The following is a 13,833-nucleotide window of genomic DNA, read 5'->3' as shown; positions in this document are numbered from 1 at the left end:
CCTGTGTGGCTCTCAAAAAAAAAAATCAATAAAAGAGGAAGGTCAAGACATGTCCACCTCAAACCGTTCACATTAGTGTGCGCATGCACACACACGCCATGTTGTGTCTGCAAGCCAACAAGTTTGGGCTGCCGGACTCCGCCTCAATTTGTGAATATTAGAAAGCGTTATCAGAAGTAGAGGATGCATACTATTTAGCACCTTACTATGTATGTTTCAAGGTTCTTCCTAGTGTCTGCCCATGCTGGCTACAGCCAGGATCATGAACCTGCTCTGAGCTCAGCATGGGGAACTGCCAGCGGATCTGGGCTTACGCTCCATGATTTGGGGACAGTTTAAGGAAGTGCGGTTTTGCTCTAGATTGAATACTATCCAGAAGTAGGGGTAATTTTAGGGTTATGTTTGTGCATCTTCTCTATAGAGAGGGCAGGCTAGAGAGATGCTTAAGCAAAAAACAGCAGTCCCTTATATTAATCAGGATAGGGAATGTTTGGTTCATTTTTGTGGTTTGGACAATGCTTATGTTCTGTGTTCAGACATTATTATGGAGTTGTTTTAATTTTCTTAATCTGTCACAGAATGACCTTGTCTGAAATATTTATGTTGAACAGAACACCAAGGTCTGTGCATGCCGGGCCGGCTCCCAGAAGTCAGGGGCCGCTTTGCTCGTCGGTAGACACTACAAAATTACATGAGAAAAGTGGTGCCAATTTCTCACATTCTCTCCCACCTGTGTTAACACATGCATGTATATATTTCAGTTTGGTAAGTGGTTTTCATTGAGATTTAACGAAATGGATCTTCGATTATTACATAGGTAATAGTCATTATCACAGAGGTTAGGAATTTTATATGCTTATTGTTCATTTATATTTCTTCTTTTGTGAATTGCCTTTATATGTCCTTGCATATTTTTCTATTGGGGAATCAGTCTCTTAGTGATTTGTAAGAGATATATATATATATATATATATATATATATATATATAATATATATATATATATATATATAAATTTTATATATATATAAAATTAAGGATTACCTGTTAGAGATGTATCTTTTCCTAGATTGTCATTTTTTTTTTAAATCATCACCTGAGGATATATTTTTAAAATTGATTTTAAAGAGAGAGGAAGGGAAGGGAGAGAAACATTGATGTGAAAAATATTGATCAGTTGCTTCCTGCACACCCCCTACTGGGGATCGAGCTTGAAACCTGCCATGTATCCTGACCGGAATCCAACTGTGACCTTTTGGTTTCTAGGTCAATGGTCAACCACTGAGCAACACCAGCCGGGCTGTCATTGCTTTTAAATTCTGTTGATGGTGTTGCCAACATTTTAGTAGTCAAATATATGTCTTTTCCATTATGCTGTCTTTTGTAGTTTAAAAATATCTTTTATTGACTTCAGAGAGGGAGAGGTGGAGAGACAGAAACATCAATGATGAGACAGAATCACCAAATCAACTGCCTCCTGCAGGCCCCACCGGGGATCGAGCCCACAACCTGGGCATGTGCCCTGACCGGGAATTAAACCGTGACCTTCTGGTTCATGGGTCGACACTCAACCACTGAGCCACACCATTAAGTGTCTTTGTGTACCCATTTCCTCCTACACTTTCCTATCATCTGCCTCTTTCCCTTCAGTGAATTTCTGGAAAGCAGAGACTTCTCAGTGTTTTCAGTACATGGTAAGTGCTCAATAAAATTCTTTATGATGGGTAATAATTGTTTCCCAGCCAAGACAGATATGCATCCTAAATATAGAGCCATAAATCACAGTTTATCTCGTTTGTCTGCATCTGTGTCTCAGCATAATTATTAATAGCATCATTTATTATTCTTAAATCTCTCCAACTTTGGATGATACATTATATGGTCACCCTAATTATAAGAGACGGAGACTAATTTAATAAGGAGATAACCTGTGGTAATCAATGCACAGATCAGTGGAAGAAATTAGGGGACAAAAAGAGACATTTAATCTTATCATGCAAGCAGTTATTAGCCTTCATGTAGAATTAGGCCCGCCTGTCATTGACTTCCTGCTACCTACCCCCAAATGCATTGTGAAATTTAACAAGTTGTTTATAAAACTTATTATGAACCATTTCAGACATATGTTATAAAGTATTATACAGTATAGTATTATAAGGAAGAGCCATATACCCAGTACAGCTTAACAAAACATCACCAATGTAGTTGAAGCCCTCTTCCCAGCCGTGTCCCCTTATGGCCCCCCTTGCTCATCCTGAATATCATGCACTAGTTATACTCATGCATGGGTTTTTATACCCTTCATACATATGGATGTGGTTTTTATGTTCTTGGTACATACATATGTAGTTTTGTTTGTAACTTTATTAAAATTTTTTACTGATCAGAAATAGAAACATCAGTGTTATTGACTGCCTCCTGCACGCCCCCTACTGGGGAATTGAACTGTGACATCCTGGCTCATAGGTTGATGCTCAACCAGAGCACACCAGCCTGGGTGTTGGTAAATTTTAAATAAGCCTCATACTTTTTGCGTGCCATTGGGATTATGCATGTTGATACATGCAATACATTTTAATGTTGTTTAGGATCCCACTGTATGATTTTATTACAACTTATTTATACTTGTTGGACAATAAATGTCCACAAGTATTTTGTTCATTATAACCAAGCCTCTTGCTGGACTGTTTTAAGTTCTAACAACTTCTCTTGGTTTAGCATAGTCAAGTTATACTTGTTTCCTGCTTTACTTCATGGTTAGAACGAGCAGAACAGTGCTAATGCTGATAACTGGCAACCTATGCTCCTGGTGTGATGTTGGCTCTTGGTCCGAGATTACCTTATTTTTTAAAAAATATATTTTATTGATTTTTTAGAGAGGGAGAGGGAGAGGGAGAGTTAGAAACATCAATGAGAAACATTCATCAGTTGCCTCCTGCACACCCCCCACTGGGGATGTGCCCGCAACCAAGGTACATGCCCTTGACCGGAATCGAACCCGGGACCCTTCAGTCTGCAGGCCGACGCTCTACCCACTGAGCTAAACCGGCTTCAGCTGAGATTACCTTATTAAGGTAGTGTCTTTACCTTTAAGTTGCTAGGAATAGTTATTGAGTGTTAGCAAGTGTTTTGTATCTTTTTGATAGGATTTTTCTCATTTCACATTGAGGGGATTAATATTACACCATACGCACATCCCAAAGGCAAATCATACTTGGTCAAGTTAGGTTTTTGTAGTATGCCATCGAGTTATTAACTTTTATTTCCTTTAGGGTTATTTCACCTGTATGCCCAGCTTTAACACCCAACTCCCAACCCTTTTCAAATTTAAATGTGAGAGCTTTATTCTACTTTGATTTTCCAAAGAACCAGTTCTTAAGTTGATGGATCCCAAGTGCCACTGACAACGGAGTCTTCACTGATCTTCCAGTAGAGGAACCAAGGACCCCCTTCCTACATCAGTCACGGAACTGACCAGTTTCTTCCCCTTGACTGGAAGCTCAGTAGCAGGGACAGGGTTGAGTCATCTATCTTCTCTGTCACCAGCAGGGCCAGACAGACAAGTTTGAATTTTGAAAAAAGGGAGAGGATGTCCAGTAGCCATTTGCACCGGGACCAAAGGTATAGGTTAAGAACACACAACTGCTTTCCTAGATCCACACTCTGAAACATGGTCAAGGGGAAAACCTTTATGCAGAGCCTCAGAGAATGAGAAAAACCACACAAAGCAAGCACCACTTGGGGTTATTTTTCTAACTAAACTTTTATTTATTTTTTCTTTGGAGGCTGGAACCAAAGTCCGTAGATTGGCTTTAAGGGTTGGATGGAGTAAAAACCACAAGAGACTATTGGGTGATCTGTGAACAGACTGGCAGACAGACAGGCAGACAACACAACCAAAAGGATGGTCAGACTGTTTTCCTAGAGAGCTTGTCAACTATTTGAAATTTGTTAAAAAGAAACTAAAACATTAACAGATGAAATAAAAATTCTAAATGGAGCCGGACTTAAGACTGTTGTAAAGGCTCACCAAAGAAGGCGGTGAGTTCTACTGGTTTGTTCCTCTCGAGCATGATGCTTTGTCCTTGGCTGCAACACCATCACCACTCCCAAGTGCAGGTCCCATTCTTAAAACAGACTCGCCCAGCTCCCGGTGGTCGAATCTCTCTCCTGACTACAGGAAGACCAACTTTGGAGGAGGAGGGTACACCGTGGTGACGGCAGAGATGGTTTTCTGGAGCGCCCATCTGGATCTTTTCTCCAGATGTCTAGCACGTGCTCGAGGGTTGTTTTGTTTCTTTTAAGTTGGAAAAAAACTCCATTGTGAAAAGTGAGTTATGAAGAGTGCTCTTTATTTGAAACCTCCACAACACAGACGCCAATCTTGTCTCGCATTGAATCATTAGCTGTGCACATCAACACATTCCAAGCACAAATTAAGAAATGCAAACAGAACAAAAAAATATATATATATATAATTTTTCCCCTATCCAAAGGTTTCAAGTCTCAATGCAGCAAATCCTTCTGAACACAGACTCTGAGGAGCACACTGTTCAAACAGTTGGGACAAATAGGTCCCTGCAAAGGCTACTGCCTTTAAACACATGGGCCGGGGATCATGGACGGCATGGAATGGGGAGAGGAGGTGAGAAAAAGGGGGAGGGAAGAAAGAATGAGCAGGAGAAAGGGAACAGGTATGCACTGGAGAAGGTTGGGGCAGCTGGGACACACACATGGTGAGTTGGTGGATTTCATTTATTGGTATCAACATTTCCTTTCCCGTTCATTTTGTTCTCACCCCCCCCTTCCCAGGTCCAACAACGGTAGAAAACCCCCACAGTTATGGGGCTCACTAGGCCAGCCCAAAGCCTTCAGAGCACTCCTGGATGGCCAATAGTAGCATGTGGCGGAGCTTCTCAAAGCTCTCATAGGCAGGCAGGTCCAGCTGATTGAAACTGGGGAAAGAAGAAAGATTAGTTCCTAATGAAAGATGACAATCAAATCCCCATGTTCCCATGATGCCCACTTGACCCCTCCCTGAGGGAACCTATTCCTCGCCTCTTGTGGACTCCCAATTTTGTCCTAGCCTGGTCTGCCCTCCTCTAACCTGGCCCCATTACTGGCCATCAGGCACCTAAAACGTAAACCTGACCCTGTTGCTTAAACACCATGGTCTCATCTATGGGCCAACGTGCAAGCTCCAAGGAGGCATTCGGGGTCACTGGTGATCTGACCCCTGCTGAGTTCTTTAGCTTTGTGCTCCCTGCAACTCTAACTCCGCGCTCCAACCACACTGAGCCCTGGAATACACTGTGGTCTCATTTGGTGGTGGTTATCTGCACTGTCTCCCCAGCCCCCCACTGTGAGTCTGGGCCAACTTCTCATCTCAGACACCAGCCTCTCCAAAAACCCACCAAATGGGAGCTGCCCCAGGGGCAGGGTAGCCAGAGGCAGACCAAAGTTCCTAACCTTGAGTAGGGGCCTAAAGTTGGCATAAATGCAAACTTCATCTGAATGCTTCTCTTCTTACCATGTGTGAGCTGAAGGCAGGCGATCTGTGGACCTGTCATCTCGATGAATCTGAAACTTCTGAATTCCATTCATGCCTTCGAGGGCAGCAAAGCCTTGGAGGGGTACCTTGGAAGTCCCCGTGACAAACTGGAGGAACTTGGCACGGTCAGCTTGGTCAAAAGAACGCAATGCTCTCCAGAACCATTGAATCTGGAGGAAGGGACACAAGAAGCCAGAGTTAGACAGGGAGCTCCTGGAAAAAAGGGGGGATGGGACTGGGAATCTAGGCAAGTCTCCTCTGTAAGATGGGTTTCAGTTCATTCACAGGATGAGCAAAAACATCACCTAAAAATGTGATCCAGAGAATGAAGAGTTACACATAGGCAAGTGGTCATCCATAGCGCCCTTCCCTTAAGAGTACTGCTTTATCTGGTGTCATACAAACTAGCACTGCTTAGGGGTGAAGGGGTGGGGGATGCCCGCAGCAGCTCACCTGAATAGAGTTGGATTGGTATTTGTGGTATTCAGTGTTGGATTTCAAATCATCAATGTCGATTGTAGGCAGTCCTGATATGAGCAGCTCTAATTCCTGCTCAGTGAAGATGGAAATGAGGCGCTTTGGAATGATCTCATAGAAGCCTTCTAAGAAAGCCGCCAGCTGTTTGCGGATGGCTCCTGGAAAGAGAACCAACAAGCCATGTGGCATCTGAACCCATACAAGTGTTAGAGGTCAGAAATCCCCCCCAATCTAGCCCATGCTGCTACTAGGATGCTGACTGGACTGCCTGCCTTGCCTGCCACTGTATTTCTGGGCCCCCATGAGGGTAGAGGAAAGGAAATATTTTTGGTTAAGTTTTGGATTCCTTTTGTGCGCGGCAATTGTGGCTGCCATAGGGGAAAAGAGGAAATGATGTGTGTGAAATGAAGTGAGACCTGACCACTTCCCATATTGAGCAACAATGGGTCTAAGGGACATTTCCCCTACCTGTCATTCTCATCTGGCACACCAGGTGTACATACTCCTTCTTATTCTCCTCTGTTACCAAGATGTTGGCCCCATTGGGTTTGAGGTCACGAACTTCACAGACTCCAAACTCTTGGACCTAGAATACCCAAAACATCAATCACATGTATCAGGTTTGGTCTAGGATGGGGTTTATATAGATACTTGGGAACACACCCTAAATTCTTTGCCATGTCCTGGGCAGAGAGACGAAGCAAGGTCATAAAAAACAGTGACTTTTCTCATGAGGTCATAACTTCCCAACAGGAAAAGGCCAAGGGGAAAGGGGAAAGAGGGTATGGCTAATATATGTAACATAACATAACACAATCTTTACAAAGACAATTTGGTGGAAGAGTAACCTTAAAAATTTGTTTTCATTTGTCTAATTTTTCTACAATGAACTACTTTTGGGAATGGAGAGTAACACACTGTTTTCTATACGGGGGAAACCAGGAAACAGTCTGGATTGTTTTACAAATTCTGGTTTTCCTGTTAGTGATGTCTCATACAAATGCCCATTGCTCTCTGCCAGATGGGAAATGGGGCACGGGACTTTAAGAAGTCGAGATACTTCCTTAAAACCATGAGGTTATCCAATGGCCAGTCAAGGGTGATCCGGAATACGTTTCCTAGACGAGCTGGGATGTGCTGCAGTCAGGATTTCCTGACCTACCTCAGTGCTGAAGGTAAGGTCATAGCCTAGAGTGGAGACATCATTTTCCAGCAGATAGACCAGGCCTTGGTAGAAGTGGTAATCTTCGCTTTCCATATCCGTATACCTAGGAAAACACAATTAGACAGGGTCATGGGATGGGGTGGAGGAGAGGCAGCATAGGGGCAGGACACAAATAAAGGACCCGATTCCTAGGACTGTGCCACATCCTCACCTGACAGACTTGCCCAAGATGTGTTTGTAGAAGGAGCGAGTGAAGTAGCACTCCAGGAGGCGGTTGTCATATACAGCTTTGGCCACAATACGTCCAACAAACTTAAAGTAGCTGAGGTGGTTGGGGTTGCAGTGGGAAGATGGATTGATGGTGTAGGTGACCCGGTCTCCAGGTGAGGTACGGAACAAGGCATACATAGGGTTAAACATCTCCCGAGAGATGATCATATACCACTCCCGCAGGAGTCCTCCAGCATCCTGCCCTTCTTCTCCTTCAAACACTATATACCTGCGCAAGAGAAGAGAAACAGGTATTCAGAAAGCCCAGGACAGAGCCACTCACTTATACAGCATGACCCAGGTGAACGAGTGACTGCAGCAGTGGCTGGGGAGTGTAAGGTCACAGGACAGGGTGCCAGGAGAGCCCAGAGGAAGGCTCTGGGACAAAAAAGGGCATTATTGATAGAAGTACCAGTAAAGGCTGACCAATATTCCAGAAAACACCAATGGGAATGGTAGAGAGGCCTAAATGAGGCCTCACTTAGGGGAACAATGTCAGTAAGGATTTGGTAGTGGAAGAGCAGGGCCCGGTCTGTCTTAGAAGCCTCTCTGACTTCCTGTGTGACGACAGGGATGGCAAGCCCATGCCACGAGGGAGAGGAGGCATCAAGTTCCTTAGTTTAGGAGCATCTGAACTGCTCCAAATAGGTCTGTCATCTCACTGCTCCCGTGACATCTGGCATTACAAACCGCCAATCTCCTCTTGGTGGCTTCCCAATCACCAGTGAGCAGTATCTCCCCTAGCCCAAGGTAACATTTGCTCAGTAGGCATCCTGTTCCTAGTAGTATAACAATGGGAAAACTCTCTCTGCCAAGCCATCAGGTCTATTTTTATAGATGCCAAAGACTCTTCTGACTGGGAATTGTTGGGTAGCACAGCCCAAGGGACAGCAGCAGATCAGTCTTATGAGACCAGGCCAAGAAGATGGGGGAGGCAGCTCACTGTGCTGATATCAGCTGGATTCCAAATGGAAATTCCTAGTTTGTGGGGGCAGCACCTCCCTATGTTCCTCTGCACATCTGGGGCCTGAGTAAGCCTTCACTACGCCCTTCCATCTTGTCTCTTCTCTGCTCTGGGCTCTTACAATCGGTTCTTCATTTCTTCAGGGGATTTCCGATGCAGCTCACGGTAAGAGTCTTCAAACACATGGTCACGGCGGACATGCACAGCCATGTCCTCTTTCCGGAGCCCTTCGTCCAAACGCTCCAGCTCTTGGCGGAAGTATCTGGGGAGGTAGAAAAAGAAGGAACGCAGGAGTGGGGGTGGCAGAGCAAACTTCTGTTTGCCTCATTAGAATGAAGACTCACGATGATGCTTTCTCTATCCTCCAGTTACTCTGATTCCTGCTCCCCAACTGTTCCCCCGGGGACATGCCCAGTAGCTGGGAGAGACAGGTCATTTACTACCAACTCTCATTTCCCCCATCTCCACCAAATAAGGGCCCACAGACACTGTAGCAAGTAAGCATGTGTAGGTGCACAGGAAGGAAGAGCAGGGGAGTCAGGAGTGTTCAGGAGGCCTCCTGCACCCCCTGTGCACTATGGCTACTTGCACCTCCTGTATTACCCTGAAGAATGGAATGGGACTTCAGGAAAACTGCTTCCTCAGCAAACACGGCCCCAGGAGGAACTCTGGCTCCTTTCCTCCTTTCTGAGAGGGGAGAAACTACTTGGACAGTTGCCACCCCCACCAACATCCAGGGCACATACTTGCGCTTGACATCGAAGTCGAGGACACGAATGTAGTCGACCAGGACAGCAAAGGGCCCGTCAGCGAGGTGGGTAGTGGACTGCCGTAGGATCTGGTTTAACACAGTGCGGTGAGTCTCTGAGGGGAGAAAGGACAGCAGGAATCATCACATCACGGGTCCCAGAAGACTGGATGACAGCCATCCAGCCAGTAGGTATTTCTTGTTTCAGGGAAAAAGGGCAGTGTGACACACAAGTGCTACCAGACAGGCCCTCCCTCACTAGCCTCACTTTCCAACACACACACACACACACACACACACACACACACACACACAGCTAAGGATAAAATGTACACCATAGCCCTTCATATTTGAGGGCCTAAGAGTTCCCTGTACCTGCAAAACGAAGAAACTTCTGCGTGTCGGGGGGCAGGCTTGAGGAGATATGCATAGATGAGGGCTCCCGGGAGAAGAACGGGTCAAGGGAGGAAGGAGTGGCCGGGGTCAAGGGGGCCGGGGAGAGGGGAGGAGGCTCATCCTTGATGTGCGCCAGCTGGCTCTCACGGGTGTCTCGAACAGGAGGCTTGCTCTCCCGCTCTGTGGCGTGGACCAGAAAGAAGGCCTCCACAGCAGGCTGTAGCACTATTGGTAGCAATGACAGGGAGGTGACATTTTTACAAACTTCAACATACAAACCTCTTCTTTATACATAATCTACTCACGAAAATACAATACAGAAGAAATAATGGAAACTTGCAGGAGAAATATAATGGCAGAATAAAAAAGTGAAGCCGAAGAGCACATCAGAGCTTCCTTGATGCCAAAGAAAAATGGCCAACCAGTTGTATAGAATCCCCTGGTCTAAAAAGTAAAAGATACCAGCCACAGAAAGAGAGGAAAACATTTTTTTTCCTGACATTTAAGTCAGAGAAAAACAAAACACTTTCCTTTGAATCCTCATTGCAGAGACACTGAGAAAGAGGGGTGACGTGGAAGGAAGAAAATTAAGCAGGCTAAAGGGGCCCCAGAGCAGGTTAGTGGGCCCTCAGGCACCACTCACCTAGCACCGCATGCTGGTCATGAGATTCCTCCAGCTCCTTTAGACACTCGCCCAGCATGTCCCATAGCTCGTCCAAGCTCAACTGTTCACTGAGCAGGGGTAAGTCAGGTGGCCTCTCCTCCTTCTCCCCCTGGGAGTTTCCGTCCGAGCCTACAAGGCACACACAGGAGAGTCAGGCCTTTGAGGTTGTCCCTTCATTTCGATTTCCCCAGACCAAACACGCAGATCAAGTAGACTGGCCCACTGGCCATAGAGCAGTGGTTCTCAACCTTTCTCATGCCGCGACCCTTTAATACAGTTCCTCATGTGGTGACCCCCAACCATAAAATTATTTTCGTTGCTACTTCATAACTAATTTTGCTACTGTTAATGAATCGTAATGTAAATATCTGTGTTTTCCGATGGTCTTAGGTGAACTGCTGCTGTAGAGCCTAAGACCATCGGAAAACACAGATATTTACATTACGATTCATAACAGTAGCAAAATTAGTTATGAAGTAGCAACGAAAATAATTTTATGGTTGGGGGTCACCACACATGAGGAACTGTATTAAAGGGTCGCGGCATTAGGAAGGTTGAGAACCACTGCCATAGAGTAATACGAAGCAACGTCTGAAAGCAAGCTCTAGTCCTACACTGAATGACATTTGAATTTAAATTAAGTAAGGTTAATACAATAAAAAAAAAAAAATTGGTTCCTCAGTTGCACTAGCCACATTTCAAATGCAGGCTACTGAAATCGTAGCCGCTGTAGGAAAGTTCTACCAAACAATGCTGGTCTACTTATTGCCTCATTAATTCTCAGAGTACCTGTAGATTATTAAATGATCTAATATAGCTAAAAAACTGGATGTCCCTATGACACTATCCCCAAGGAATGTGTTAAAAAAGGTCTCAAGAAGTATTCATGTGCAATTAGTTTTGAGGAATGCTGTAATAACAGCATCCACTGTGTGCCAGGTCTGCTCTAACAATATATATACACATTAGCTCATTTAATCCTAACTACGAACATCTCTATTTTAAAGAATAAAATGGAAACAAAGAGAAGCTTGCCTCAGGTTCCAGAGCTAGTAAATAGGGAAGTCAAAATTCAAATACATGCTATCTCCATGCATATCATACCATAGTTTCTTTTTAAAAAAGTATTTTAAAAATATATTTTTATTGATTTCAGAGAGGAAGGGAGAGGGAGAGAGAGAAATATCAATGATGGGAGAATCATTGATCGGCTGCCTCCTGTATACACCCCTACTGGGGATCGAGCCCACAATTCAGGCATATGCCCTGACTGGGAATCGAACCATGACCTCCTGGTTCATGAATCGACACTCAACCACTGAGCCGTCATAGTTTCTTTACTACAGGAATTGCAACATGTATTGTGAATCCGAGACGACAGTGAGGTGATGACAGTTAGTGATCCTGGTTGGTAATTGCCTATTAACATGTACAGAAAACAGTGTTTGCTCGAACGAATTTGAAACACTGAGCATATATTTTGTCGAGAGCAGGACCTCCAGCAGACATTCCACGAAGACTGACTCTTCTTTTTCCTGGGCTGGAAACGAGAAGCAGTACTGACCAGTGGACTGAGTATCCTGCGTACTGGGAGATGGCTGGTCCACATCCATGGGTGATTCCTCCCTCCGGACAGAACCTTCTGACTGGCTTGACTCCGACTGGATAAAAGGGAGACAAAGTCACTTAAAAGGTGCAACTATGCATTCTTCAGGGACAGGCGAGGGTTGGTCCTACCACTTCTCATATGTCACAGGCTTAGAAAGAAGCTTCCTATATCTGGTCAGGAAATTAGTTCTCTAGGACAAAATAATGGCCTTCCCACCTCCTTTGCTGTCCTCCACCCTGAGCTAGCAAGCTCCCTCCCTGGATGCCTGCCTGCGTTGCCTCAATTCCATTCTGGACCTATGTCTAGTCATATACTAGCCTCTTGGATACAGACTTTTTTAAGATTTCTTCTTGGGACAGTTTACATGTGTACATAAATATAAAGCTCAGATGGGCAGAAGGGAAGTTTGCTCTTTGTTCACAAAAGGTAAAGTAAGCCCGACCGGAGTGGTTCAGTGGTTGAGTATTGACCTATGAACCAGGAGGTCACGGTTCAATTCCCGGTCGGGGCACATGCCTGGGTTGTGGGCTCAATCCTCAGTGTGGAGCGTGCAGGAGGCAGCCAATCAATGATTCTCTATCATGGATGTTTCTCTCTCCCTCTCCCTTCCTCTCTGAAATCAATTAAAACAGTATTTTTTTAAAAAAGTAAAATAATAGGGGAATTAGTGCAACCTTTGACGGGTGGGATTATTTAAAAAGACAACACTGGCGTTATCACGTGTGGGAAAAGGGTTGGGCAGAAAAAATACTCTAGAATAATAGCTCTCTATTATTTTCCCTCTCTACCCTGCTTGAGTCAAGGCCCTCAAGTTCTAGGCTGTTCCCAGCATGTTCAATGAACTCATATTGTGTAATAGTATTTATATAAAGGAAAACCAGGCCCCAGGATACCTTTTATCCTGGATCTTGGGAAGGTGACTTGCATGTTGCAAGGACAGGAAAACAATGAGTGCCACAGCATACATACACGATGCCAGGCCTTTCCTGTAGCCACCCTGTGTTGGGATCCCAACAATGAGCTGGCTACCTAGGAACCTGAAGGTTTTCTCCTAAAAGGGCCTGAGTGCCTAAGTGCCAGGGGAATATGGAGAGCAGAGGCAGAGGTCAGGGTGGAGGGAACAGCTATAGCCAGAAGAGGCTACATAGGATGTGTACCAAGCTTGGGGGACTTCCAGGGGCAGGATTCCTGAGATGTCTCTGATGTACCTGAATTGTTCCATGAGACTGAAAAATCTTCATCCCACATCCCCTCAGAACCCAGACATTTAGCATTATGCAGTTTGCAAAAGCGCCACTGTTGACGGGATAGCTGGGAGTGGGGTATGATGGCCAAGCTTTAAAACCAAACCAAACCAAACCAAACCAACAAACCAGTGAACAAACAGTAAAGAAAACAACAAAAAAGTAACTCTGTTGTCCAGAGCATTTATATAGCAAACTCAATGCAAAAGCATACAAGGTAAGGGCAGTGAAACCCCATTGATGATGGGGGAGAGACAAATGAATGAGGGGCCACAGGCATCATGCTAACCGTTGCTGCTTGTTGCTGTCTCCGCGCCCTCTGACCCTCACGTACCATTTGTATAATGGCATCAGCCTCAGCCTCCAGCTGCCGAACAGCTGCCTGGATGCTGCTAGCTGAGCCTAACCCGGAGGAACCTGGGAGAAAGAAAGAAGGCAAGCTATAAAATGTAAAAAGAGGGATGCCCAATACTCTCCCGTCTCCTGGGCTGCCACAGGGCATCTTGCTGAAGTCTGAGCTTTAGCTCAGACAGCTTCAGAGTGCTCATCATTAGGCACTAAGGGCTACTGTTACAGACAAGGGCAGTGTACACGGTGCTAGGCAGATGGATGGTAGCAGGTGAGAGGGTTCTGTGGGACAGGAGGAAAGAGATAGGATTTGGCAAGCCATGGCTGAGGCAACATGGCTGCAATGTATTAGTTAGGAGTGATCAAGGAAACAGAAAGGCACACTCAGTGAGTTAAAT

At 45.1% G+C, this 13,833-nt stretch overlaps 1 protein-coding gene across 1 annotated transcript in view; it reads right to left on the bottom strand.

The window, feature by feature from the left end:
• Window positions 1-3,745: 3,745 nt before the first annotated feature.
• Window positions 3,746-13,833, bottom strand: part of HUWE1 (HECT, UBA and WWE domain containing E3 ubiquitin protein ligase 1) — a 138,630-nt gene continuing 128,542 nt past the window's right edge. The window contains exons 74-85 of the mRNA XM_054713817.1: window positions 13,377-13,504; window positions 11,799-11,895; window positions 10,214-10,363; window positions 9,550-9,795; window positions 9,173-9,290; window positions 8,548-8,688; window positions 7,404-7,691; window positions 7,190-7,295; window positions 6,496-6,613; window positions 6,004-6,185; window positions 5,530-5,720; window positions 3,746-4,954 (exon numbers count right to left, since the gene is read on the bottom strand). Coding sequence (XP_054569792.1) covers window positions 4,852-4,954; window positions 5,530-5,720; window positions 6,004-6,185; window positions 6,496-6,613; window positions 7,190-7,295; window positions 7,404-7,691; window positions 8,548-8,688; window positions 9,173-9,290; window positions 9,550-9,795; window positions 10,214-10,363; window positions 11,799-11,895; window positions 13,377-13,504 — 1,868 coding nt within the window. The 3' untranslated portion in view covers window positions 3,746-4,851. The remainder of the gene's footprint in view (window positions 4,955-5,529; window positions 5,721-6,003; window positions 6,186-6,495; window positions 6,614-7,189; window positions 7,296-7,403; window positions 7,692-8,547; window positions 8,689-9,172; window positions 9,291-9,549; window positions 9,796-10,213; window positions 10,364-11,798; window positions 11,896-13,376; window positions 13,505-13,833) is intronic.

Source organism: Eptesicus fuscus, chromosome 1, assembly GCF_027574615.1.
Source record: "Eptesicus fuscus isolate TK198812 chromosome 1, DD_ASM_mEF_20220401, whole genome shotgun sequence".
Lineage (NCBI taxonomy): Eukaryota > Metazoa > Chordata > Mammalia > Chiroptera > Vespertilionidae > Eptesicus > Eptesicus fuscus.
This window is presented reverse-complemented; position numbering and strand designations above follow the sequence as displayed.